The sequence below is a fragment of the Maylandia zebra genome, linkage group LG18, assembly GCF_041146795.1.
Source record: "Maylandia zebra isolate NMK-2024a linkage group LG18, Mzebra_GT3a, whole genome shotgun sequence".
Classification (NCBI taxonomy): Eukaryota; Metazoa; Chordata; class Actinopteri; order Cichliformes; family Cichlidae; genus Maylandia; species Maylandia zebra.
In genome coordinates, this window is record NC_135184.1 from 24,677,455 (window position 1) to 24,689,293 (window position 11,839).

General features: G+C 43.9%; 1 protein-coding gene across 4 annotated transcripts in view; it reads left to right on the top strand.

Annotated features, from left to right (window-relative positions):
- Positions 1 to 11,561, top strand: part of LOC101482989 (polyamine-transporting ATPase 13A3) — a 34,805-nt gene extending 23,244 nt beyond the window's left edge. For 3 of the 4 annotated variants that reach the window (XM_012924472.5, XM_012924473.5, XM_012924474.5), the window contains exons 22-33: positions 59 to 187; positions 283 to 362; positions 439 to 481; positions 928 to 1,037; positions 1,141 to 1,237; positions 1,572 to 1,644; positions 1,747 to 1,924; positions 2,252 to 2,433; positions 2,604 to 2,692; positions 2,868 to 2,948; positions 3,206 to 3,301; positions 3,920 to 11,561. In XM_012924472.5, coding sequence (XP_012779926.3) covers positions 59 to 187; positions 283 to 362; positions 439 to 481; positions 928 to 1,037; positions 1,141 to 1,237; positions 1,572 to 1,644; positions 1,747 to 1,924; positions 2,252 to 2,433; positions 2,604 to 2,692; positions 2,868 to 2,948; positions 3,206 to 3,301; positions 3,920 to 4,159 — 1,398 coding nt within the window. In that variant the 3' untranslated portion in view covers positions 4,160 to 11,561. The remainder of the gene's footprint in view (positions 1 to 58; positions 188 to 282; positions 363 to 438; positions 482 to 927; positions 1,038 to 1,140; positions 1,238 to 1,571; positions 1,645 to 1,746; positions 1,925 to 2,251; positions 2,434 to 2,603; positions 2,693 to 2,867; positions 2,949 to 3,205; positions 3,302 to 3,919) is intronic. The other variant, XM_012924475.5, reaches the window with a different exon arrangement.
- Positions 11,562 to 11,839: the final 278 nt, after the last annotated feature.

Consider the following 11,839-nt stretch of genomic DNA (forward strand, 5'->3'; position numbering starts at 1 on the left):
TTTTATTCTCCACATAAAATAGTACCATGGTATGACTGGCTCATCTTTAATCCTTCAGATTGTGGAGATCGAGCTGGATGAAGGGACCTGGGATGGGGAGGTTTCTCAGGAGCAAAGTTATCACTTCGCTGTAAGCGGCAAGGCCTTCGCTGTCATTATTGAATACTTTCCCCAGCTGGTCAAGAAGGTACACGTACTCTTTGTCTGTTACTTGGTCCACGTTAGCTTTGAACATGTGTAAAGCTGTGTAATTCTCCTTTTCCCCTCATGGTGGCACTGCAGCTTGTGCTGAGAGCCACCGTGTTTGCTCGCATGGCTCCAGACCAGAAGACTCAGCTGGTGGAAGTCCTGCAGAGCATGGAGTGAGTCGCTCCTCTGTTTTGTGGTTTTGCGTTTAATCCGTTTCATGTGTCTTCACGTGTTTTATTTATCTTCCAGTTACACCGTTGGGATGTGTGGTGATGGTGCTAATGACTGTGGAGTAAGTCTGAGTCAGCTTTATAATAAAAATGATATTTTTCATCGTCTCTTATGCTTTTTTGCAAAAACAAACTGAAACACTGTAGCCTCTTAAAGCTGAACAAGAGGCTACAGGTGGTATAAAGCAACCTGCATATCACATACTTGGACTAAGTGTAAAGTAAACCACATGTATGCATGCTTTAAAAGCATTTATGTAGGTTTACATTTTACTTGCAGTCATGGTTCCTTTTGACTTTGTGGTGTTTTTGTTTTTTTTTCTCTGTTCCCTCGGTGCCCACAGCTGTAGTTTCCTTAAATATTTTATGTACTGACAAACAGTAATTGATCTATTTGATGTATTGATGAATAAGTTACTCTTATCAAACTGAGTGTTTTACCTCTGGTTTTGCAGCGTTACTCAAACCCAAAGTGAGTTATATTAATTTAGTCCTCTCTCCCTCTCAGGCGCTGAAGAGAGCTCACAGCGGGATTTCTCTGTCAGAGCTGGAGGCGTCAGTTGCGTCACCCTTCACCTCCTCTACCTCAAACATCTCCTGCGTCCCCAACCTAATCAGGTAAAGGAGTAAATGTATCTCACAGCTTTATTCACACTCTGAGAGCATCTTCAGCTGAGAACAGCTTTGATTTGAACTCTAAATCCTGTGTTTCCTTCTAAAGGGAGGGACGGGCCGCCCTCATAACATCGTTCTGCGTGTTTAAGTTCATGGCTCTCTACAGCATCATCCAGTTCATCAGTGTCATCCTGCTCTACTCGGTGAATAGATATTTGTCCTTCCAAATTTTTTCTCTTTGTCACCTGCTGGGAAAACATTGTGTCATTTGAGACACCATGAATAAAATGGGGGGAAGGGTCCCAAATAGGAATGTATACCATATCAAACTTTGATACGGTTCCCACAAGTTGCGTCTTTAAAAAGAAGTTTAGGTGAAACAAAGGAACGTGACAGCAAAGTGACGCGCCGCTGCTGGGAAAAGGATGACAATGACACAGTGTGACACAGGAATGTAGGTTAGCTCTAAAGTCAGCGAGTGTCAGCTGAGATTATAGAGCCATTAATTTGTCGCTGTGTGATCTTTTGATATTTTAGGTTCTCAGCAACTTGGGAGACTTCCAGTTTCTCTTCATTGACCTCATCATCATTCTTACCATTGCCTTTACAAGTGAGCAGCGTGGCGACGAGCACCAATTTTTAAAAAAAATTTTTTTTTTTTCCAGTCAGTGTTCAAAAAACAGCTCTCTAATGACTATATCCTCTCTGTCAGTGAGTCTGAACCCAGCCTGGAAGGAGCTGGTGTGGCGTCGCCCGCCGTCCAGTCTGATCTCAGGCCAGCTCCTCTTCTCAGTCCTGACCCAGATCCTCACCTGCCTGGTCTTCCAGGTCCTGGCTTTTCTCCTGGTACGACAGCAGAGCTGGTACGAGACATGGACGCCTGAGTCAGAGTGAGTGATGTAGATTTATTTATTTTTTTAACATATCTGTGGTCTGTTAGGATTATTAATGTGGTGATGGCACGTGCTTAAAAAGAAAAAATCTGCCCAATATTTCTTTCAGACACACTAAACATAAACCGATTTCTCTAACAGTTGTTATGTGAAGCTCTTTATTTACTGCTCAAGTTGGCGGCGTGCTGTTTAATATCAGTAAAAGAACAGAGACGTTTGAAACGTTTGCTTTTCACTTGCCTTTATCGTGTTTGATTTTTGCATTCTTTGTTTGTAAAAGGAGACATTTGTCCTCATTTTCTGCATTTTTCTCTTTTCCTGCAGCGCTTGTAATGTTTCCAGGTCCATCTTCTCTCTCGGAGTTAACGTAACTGATCCTCAAAACCATAAAAACATCAGGAACTATGAGAACACGTCCCTCTTCTACATCTCCACCTTCCAGTATTTAGCTGTGGCGATCGTTTTTTCCAAGGGAAAACCCTTCAGACAACCAAGCTACAAGAACTGTAAGGCTAAGACTGTTTTGTCAGCGATGCGTGTTTCAAATTTTAAGGAAACACAAATACACTTTTAAGCTTTAAAAAGACAGAAAAGGAGTGTAAAAACAGTCACAACTTAGGAATTTCCCCGTATCCCACATATAAATTGATAAAGATTGTAACTTTTCTTCCACGAGGGCTGTTCATGCTGACCTGCATCGGTCTGTACACTTTTCTCCTCCTCATCATGCTGCATCCCTTCCCTGCTGTTGACAACTTCCTGCAGGTAAACGTTGTTTCTCTCATTTTCTCCGCGTGTTACTGTCACACCACAGGCTTTAAGTTGCCTCGTGTTGGGACCGAAAAAGAGAAACATCTGCGCAAAAGCGTGAATATCTGAGATGTTGCATTGGCTCAGAGGTGCCGCACTCACCGCTCTCCATCCTCTCCTGCCTCCCCAGATCGTGTGTGTTCCCCATGACTGGCGTGTCACTCTGGTGATCATTATGATCGGGAATGCGGCTGCTTCTTTCTTGTTGGAGGTACGGCTCAGAAACCACCACACCCTGCCTGCTTGCTGTGATTGAGCTCCTTTTAAAATTGCAAACTGTGATTTGCATGCTTTAATTTAGTTTATTTTGCATGTGATTTCTTGCTTTCTTTCTTACCGAGTAAGTGTCGGTGGTGCATCACTGCTAAGTAATGAAATCAGTGAATCATTTTTTTCTCCATTTAAGATGTTTTCGACTTTCTGATTTTCATAATCAGCTGATTCTCAAGTTCCTGAAATCTTCCATAGATTTTGATCCTTGACATCATCTTGTGGAGGCTAGTTTTCAGAGGCAATCACAGGGCAAGTCGCCCCGCAGAGTCCTCCTCTGCTCACACGCCGCAGGTTGGGAAGCTTTTCACTACACTTTCTGTTCTTTCACTGTGTAGACAGTAGCATGTTATCCTTAACCTCGATTCTCCTGCTTTTTTTTCTTCTCATTTTACAACAATAACACGGATTACATAGCCAAAAAAAAGTTAACATTTACACCATTGAGCAGGTCATGAATGACCAAGTCTAGCTCATTCTATGAACCCATCAGCTTCAAGCTCTTTTTTTCAGTCACCAATGGTTATAATGTCTTATTGGGGCCATTGTAGGCTTAGATACATAAATATGGGGCTGGGAGTGTTGGTAATATTCAAACAGCCAAAAACAACAATTTTAATCCATGATTAAATCCATAAATTCACAAAAAAGTGACAGAAAATGACGCATTGGAGATGGTGGTGGTCAGAGGGCCCGGTGGCGCCAGTGTCCGGCAGCCTCGCCTCTGTCAGTGTGCCCCAGGGCAGCTGTGGCTACAATGTAGCTTGCTATCGCCAGTGTGTGAATGTGTGTGTGTGAATGGGTGAATGACTGAATGTAGTGTAAAGCGCTTTGGGGTCCTATGGACTAGAAAAGCGCTATACAAATGCAGGCCATTTACCATTTACCATATTTTCCACCTTACATGTTCAGGTGGCCAATGACCGCTGGGCTTCGTCCGTCCTCTCCTGGTTGTTCTGTCGGAGACACAAGGCACCAAGGGCGCTGTATATGCAGCTGGCTCTGGAGCTGCAGGAAGGCAGTGAGTGGCCCCCCCAACCCTCCGCTGTCACCTATGCCAGTGACCTAAAATCCAGCATCTCTGACCTCAATGTGACTGCCAACCAAAACTCAACACAGGCTAAACCTGAAGCTTCCCTAAAGCTTGTATGATGGTTTAATTCACCTCCTCAAAATGGGCAAACACCCTGTACTTCTATCGTAGCCGTACTGTCGTATCTCGCTACTGAAACTTGAGCCAGAGGATTATTAAAGGAAAAGCTTGGCATTATTTGTTTTCTCGGTCAATGTTCAATGTCTCATTAAATTTAGCCTAGCACCAAGCCTGGAAACTGGGGGGAATAGCTACCTTAGCAAACATGCTACCTTGGGCCCCATGAGGGGTTACTGTGGGCAGTCACATGGGCCACAGTGTCTGAGAACCAGTATGAAATGTAGGACGCATCGGGGCCCCGAACTGTAGAGCAGAGTGTGGGCTTACTCACTGCAGGCCTGTAATGGGCCACACAGTTGGTTCCTCTCTGCACATAGTACTGGCTGCCCCACTGGGGCCTAACTGTACCTGACAGTGCAGGTTTAAGCCATGCATTTCGTGTGAGTCCCAAGGTAGGCTGCAAAACTGGGCCCCTATGTGCTCTATCAGATACTGAGATATGATATAATTATAGCTCATTGAGTACATATTTTCCACCTCACATGCATCAAACTGGAGTGAAGAGTGGACCAGAATGTCACTCAAACAAAAAACAACAAACTACTTAGGGGGTCACCACAACAGGCAGCTGCTCATATTTAATTTGGCAGATTTTTACACGACTTTCCTGAAGTCCATTCCATATCAACAACATCCAGCCATTGCAATTTTGCCTTTGAACTACCAGAGTTTTATATGGGCTATGTGTTACCAGAGAAGACCCTTATGGAGACCCAAAAGGGAAAACTGCTATGGGCTGCACTTAGGCTTTCTTTAAGGAAGCTCAAAACATGCATGTGTGGTTTTTCCTGCCCACACAGCACAGTTCACTCAAATCTGCCCACTATGGACTCACATGGTGGCATTTTTTTGTTGGGCATCCTGTCTCTGTGCAAAGCTAGGCTCTAATAGGCATTCCCTCTTGTTGCTACACTTGGTGTTAAGCTAATATTAATTGCTGGTTGCTGTGCAGGCATGGTACTGGTATTGTCTTGTAGTGCCAACCGTTAGTAGCTTAAAAGAAAATCAAGTACTGCTCTGGACACTAGACACTGGGAATGGTCAGATTAATCTTTCCATTGTTTTGAGTTTTTTCATTATGCCCCACTCTTTGAAATATCTGAAAGTCTGACACTGAACAAAAGATCAGCTCTATCACATGGATACACTGCCCTCCTGCTGTTTTTACCATTCAGTTACATTGCTGCTGGTAGAACTTCAAAGCTGTACAAATTCAAAGAAACTTTCAAAGAAACGTGAGAGATTTAACGCCTGTTCATGGGCGTAAATGGTACTTTCCGATTTCTGAGGCAGAAAACATTCCACTGTTGGATTCTTAGTCTTTTTTTTTTTTTTTTTTTTTAGTTGCTTTGCCTGAATTTCTTCCTGTGGAAGTGAAAAGCAGAAAAATATCAGTTGAAATTCTTTTTATTGCGCATTTCACCATTTAACATCACAAAGGTACTGAAGAATAATAATGTTTTGATTAATTAATCAAACCCAATCATTAAAACACTTGCTGCTATAAAATGTTTTAACAGCTAATTTTAATGTCTAATTTTGTAAACAAATATATATATTTTAAGCAGTTTTAAAATGTAATTTTAAATTATGTGATGAAATGTTCTTTCTTAATGCAAAACAGAACATTTTTAACAGAAACTGTAACATGTTTGTGCTTTCTTTCTTATCTGGATCATGCAAAAAAAAAAAATGTTTTGTGTTTGCTCTGCAGAACTTCCATTTCAATTTGCAATAAATCTGTATCTGAAGCCACTCTTGCGTGCTTCGTGGGGGGCTGACCTTGGTCACACTTTTTCAGCCTAGACTTACTGATCAATTATGGGCTTTCCCAGCCTCCTCGCTGCCTGGCATATGGGTGCTTAAAGGCGCCAGAGTGGAGGAGAAAGAGGGGTATCATTTCATGTGGAGATCAGGGCCTATAGGCAGTGAATGGGTGGATTTAGAGGAGACTGTGAATGAGAGAAGGGGGTCCTCGCTTGTACCAAAAAAAAAAGAGAAAAGAATCTCCCACAGATCAGGGGAAGAGCCTTTTTGGGAATATTCATGATGAGGATGAGGAGGCATCATGAATTCATGTGTGTCTGTGAATCCCGCGGATCATCTTTTCGGTAAACACGATGTCCACAGAGCCAGGATGTCGTGCTTTCTGTCTGTGTTTGCGATGTAGTTTCGTGGATAGTGTTGCCTCTCCACAAAGCAATATGGGTTTTTGTGTACTCTCTGCTGTATTCCTTTTGTATCAGTAGAGGAACAGATGGAGAGTGGTAGAAGGACATAAAGAAGCTAAAACACACAGTCTTTCTTCCTCACAGCTAGCTACTCGCTGAAAAAGGTTTTCTCAAGCTTGCACTCAGACGTGCGCTATTTCAAGCATTTTAGACTTTTTCTCCCCCCCCCGCCCACATGTTTTGGGTTTTTTTTGCTTTTTCTTTTGGTGTTGTGTATTTCCAAGACGTGGGCCCGTGGTGCACAGTCTGTCTGCTGATTGTAACAGTGTCTGCTCAGGATATTTTGCATAGTAACGGCCCCCAAAGGCACACTTTTCTCCACCATACGTTGTTCTTTTAGGTGTTACGCATGTTTTTGCACATCACTGTCCTGCAGCTTCTTCAACGTTGTTGGACCCCCCTTAAGACCCTTGATTAATACTCGGGACACAAGGCCAACCTGATGCTCGCTTACTTACGCCTGGCCTCATTTTACAGATGACACAAAGGCTCCCATGTTCGGTAAAAGGTCCGTGACCCACCAGACGGTCACAAAGCCCTTCTCCTCCCTCATGTCACCTAAGCATGGGTTCCCTCACTGGGCCTTGGTGGCGTTCCTGTCCCCCCTTCCTTTATCAGTCCTTCCAGGCCTGAATGGGCTCTGTGGTTGGTCAATAAATTCAGTGATTCAGGGGGTGGACAGTTGCAGCCGTGTTAACGTTTGTTCACAGGCTTGTCGGAGGGAAGGGCCCCGCCCCACGGCCCTTTGTCTCCTGTGGTCTCTCATCAGGTTAGAAGTCAATGGAGGGCCTTGTGCGGAGGTGGCAGGGGCATGGATGGAGCCGCCTCTCACATGGCCTTCACACAGGGGGAGGACCGGTTCGGATCACTGCGACACTTGTTAGAGTGAGGCCGCACAACATTTGCCGGGGTTGCTCTCCCTGAGGGCGCTTTAAACAAACTAATGGTTAGAGGCTGCAGAGTTGCACTGGGGTAAGATGATCTGCACTCGGAGGCCTGCGGTGGCCAAACTGAAAAGGAGCGCACAAGTGTATCTTACAATCTCCATTTACAGATCTGACTGAGAGCAAAAAGAGGTCAGGCCTTCATTTACGGTGACACTATTTAAATTTGGACTAGAATGGAACCAATGCATTTCAGTGGCCCCTGAAGGTGCCACAGTGTTGCTGAGTTATGGCCGTTTTCTCAGGCTCAGCTGGGCCGAAGCATGGGAACAGACACAAACGGGAGAAAAGGGAGACAGAGAGCCATAGATGGAGCAAGACACAAACAGTGGAGGGCTTTAGGAGACAGAAAACAGTGGACAGAAAAAGACGCACTGTGACTGAAGAGGGACTTAGAGGCATGACTGAGGCCTAACTGTCATGAGAAGATGAGAGTTGCCATGGCCACCCAGGAGCCACCCAGCAAGCATGTGAGCAGGGGAGACTCGGGGGCCAGGGGCCTGGGCCTGGGCTGGTGGATCACATGCACTAACCAGGGATTATGTGCATAAGTGATGAGTGCTAAGCCGGCAGGTGAAGAAGGGAGGCCCGGGGACAAGGAGCGGGCCATCCCTCAGGACGGCTCCCTCTGTAAAGAGCAGGGACTTTTTTTTTGCCAAGTGAGGCTGATCTGCTGTGTGAAGGGGACTCAGCCAGAGGTCCTCGAGTGCTGAAAGGGCATCCCCCAGGCTGCTTTCACAGCATAAGTGGCCAAAACGCTGGTCTTGTGAGTCATCTTGAGTGGCAAGAATGGGGCATCTTCACATTCATAAATCCCAACACAAACACACTCATGGATATAGACTAAGCTTGGGTGAGGATAAGCGCCACATGGTGGGACATCATCAGGGCTCTTCTTGAGGGACGCTTTTTGATTGTTGCAAATATTAAAAGAACAGATCACTCAACACACAAACAGAACAAAAAAAGATCCAGTTTAACCCCTAGCTAAGTTTATTTTACGGTATATTTATAGACAAGACGCTCTTTTTCTAGGCAGGATCAGAAGGTTCACAAGTTGCTTTACTGCAGCGAATCAGCGCTCATCATATCAATGGCCTTACAGGAATGTGTTTGAACCATGATGGCACAAAGAAATCACATTCCCAAAGATTCCACGGAGAGAAAACAGTTCACCAATCTACCCCCAGTACCTTTTCAAGACGGTGGTATCCCTGAACATATTAACATGTAAATACACTTAGATACTTTGACAATGCACTGAAATGCATATAATCTACATGCTAACTAGCGCTTTAAAGAGTTTCCACTGCTGAATGTGGTTTAGGCAACACTTTCATGTCTGGGTTTTAAAAATTAAATGTGAGGCCTCTCTTAGAATTTCTCAAAGCGGTTTTCAATTTGATGAGGGATAAGGCGATGACTGGGTTTCCCTTTCAAAGGGGGAGACCCAGATTTCAATAAGACTTCAGTCTCCTTGCCTTTGGCTTCAAGTTGAAGATCTAAATGATGCCTTTTTCTTTTATGAGAAGAAGAAGAAACCCTATGTTAGGTAACAGATGGCAGGTTGTTGTGCTGAAATACCAGTTGCTATGCTCCCCCTTTTCCTCCGCAGCTTCACTTGCCATAGCTAAGCATCCCATCAGAAGCTGGTGTACTGACTTGGAATAAGCTGACTTGAAACTGCTCAGGTTGTTGTTGACAAACATGAGCCTAGATGAGTCTGCTAATCTCCTGGTCCTTTATCTGCTCTTTATTGCCGTATAAACAGGGCTGAATACACCAAAAAAACTAAACCTCTGTTTGCAGCCTTCTCTTATCTCACACAGGGTTTAATCTGATGCCCTCTCCCTCTTTTTACATCTCTGCCTCTGCTAAATCTGCTAAATTCAGCCATATTTTTGATTCAGCACATCACCATGACAACCGGTTATTTCCCATCCCGGAGAAGCCGCCCCCCACCTCACTCCCATGCTCCTCTTCTCCATTGATACTGCTACCTCCCCCCTACCCCTTCTTTTTTTTGTCCAAATAAAACAAAGCAAAGAGTGAATGCTCTCTGAGGTAGGTAAATGTATTCAGTGACATCAGCCAGGACTAGTCTATTCTGCTGGATTCCTGTACCACTTGTTTCCAGCCTTGTCTGGGGGCTGGACACTCTGTTGGCCCCATTGTCCCACGTGTATTCCTCACAGGCCTGCAATTAATGGAAGCCTTGTCTAAGGCCTCTGGAGCAGAAACTGCTGTTGGGGAGGGGGACAATAGGCGGGCCGAGCTGGGGCTGGGAGTCGCAAAGGGTGGGAGGGCCTCCCCCTCCTTCTTCTTTAAGGGGGAATTCAAAGGCCGAAGACGGGACGGAGAGTAAGCTGAGCACTGGATGAGATGTTTAAGCGATCCCTTCTGTCTGTGCCCTCCCCTCCTGGCTTGAGATGTTTTCATGCCAGCAGTTGAAAGGGAATCTTTGCAGTATTTGATGATGAGGATGGTCATTTCACTGCCCACACAGAGGTGGCGGCTGGGTGGAGGAGGAATCACGGCCGCAGCCTTCAGGTGAAGATGGGAGAGGAGTGTGACTGCTGCCCGCTTTCTAACCTCTACCTACAAAGACATTTCATCCATACGTGACTTTTAATCACTTTTACTGTTGTTATTTTAATGCTTTACATGTGCCGAGAAAAGAATCGCTGCTATGTTTTGTGCTGATCGTGGTATAAATCTCTGGACAGGGGACAGCTTCACATGCCAGAGCTATATCTTTATAGAGAGGTTAAACTGCTGGACTTAAAGCATGTTTGAAATTATGTTGTGAATGAAACAATGTTTTAAGGAAACATGGGAGGGAAAAAATTTGTTTGTGCAGGTAAAGATAACTCTATACTTGTGTCATAGGGTGTAATTAGCTACATCCTCTAATTGAAAAGGAGGCAAATCTTCCTGAAGGCAAAGGCTATTGATCATAAGTAGTATTTCATTATATTCATTCTTCTTGTATGATATGTATTAAGTGTTATATTATCCGCTTTCCAAAGAAATCTCATAAAGTTTGAACATTTCTTAATGTTGAACACTGACCAAACTCCCAAACTCCCCCTTGATAAACACCTGACTGTATGATCGCTGGCATCGACATGCTGTGTGTTTGGAAATGTAAGCCAAATGTGGTCAAAGTATATAAGAATCAAGAATAATTCATACATTTAAGGCCCTGTTTTCCTCAGCTTGTCACTATCTGTCACGCGTTACACCCGGATAGCTCGGACCGCCCCACCCTAGAGTTCCCACACTGATACAGATCAGGATTGTGCTGTAAACCTAATTTCTACATCGCCATCTGCACAACCGGGGCCTGTTTATGTCCCCCAACAGAGCTGGTAGGATGTAATTTAGTGCTGCACCAAGTGTCTCATCTGCTGCATGCAGAACCTCTTTGTAATTTAGCAGCTTTGAAAGCATTCAGCTTCAAGATTAACAGAGCATTTAATGCAAGCAGCCACTGAATCTGATGCTCTGATGTGAGTGTTTGTGTGTCACGGATCAAAAGGTTTTGTGTTTGAGAGCATCTGAACTGTGTGTTGTGGAACAAAAATAATCTTCAATAATGTTTCCATAAGGACAAACATGCAACAGCACTCTGCTGACAGCTTGACAGTGACTTTATTACTGACAATGAAAGACTGGTTCTACTTCAGGTTTCATCCTGTTATAAGGGAGTTTTTCCTTCCCACTGTTGCCAAGTGCTTGCTCGCAGGATTTCGTCTGATTGTTGACATTTTCTCTGTATTATTGTGGTGTTAGGGAGTTTTTATTGTTTTATTTGCTTATGCTTCAAAAGTTATGTTACACATATTCCACCAGACACAGTTTTCCGTAGAAACAGGAAGCTGACCCTGTGACACTGGGATTTACCATAAGAGACCAGCACAGAAATACATATCCGCAGAAGTTGACTTGCATTATATTATTCTTAGAAATTGACTTGCAACACACATACTTTGTGACACACACACACACACACAGCTTGCATGCAGACAGCATCAGGACCTGCGTAACAGAAAATGTGATTATATTTGCATATTGACGATGTAACCTATAAAAATAAACGAATACTGCAGTTCGGTGTGATTTGCTCTGAGCTTTTCACCCGTGCCGCACGTTGTCAATCTTAAGTGTCTCAGTGTTGTTTACTCACCTGACTGTTTGTTAACTGTAAATCTCTGACATGTGGGTTCTTTCAAAAATAATCAATAAATATGAAGCATATTTTATATAGATTTTATATAAATAAAATTGAATTTAACTGAGCGAACTTTCTTTTAATTCTGAGGAATGGGTATAATTAGGTTTATATGAGGTGATCCCAGTCTTGGCTGCAGGTTTGACAATTTCATTTGACTTCACTTGATACCAGCTCGTGTCAGGAAGCCAGTGGTGCTTGAAGTTTGTC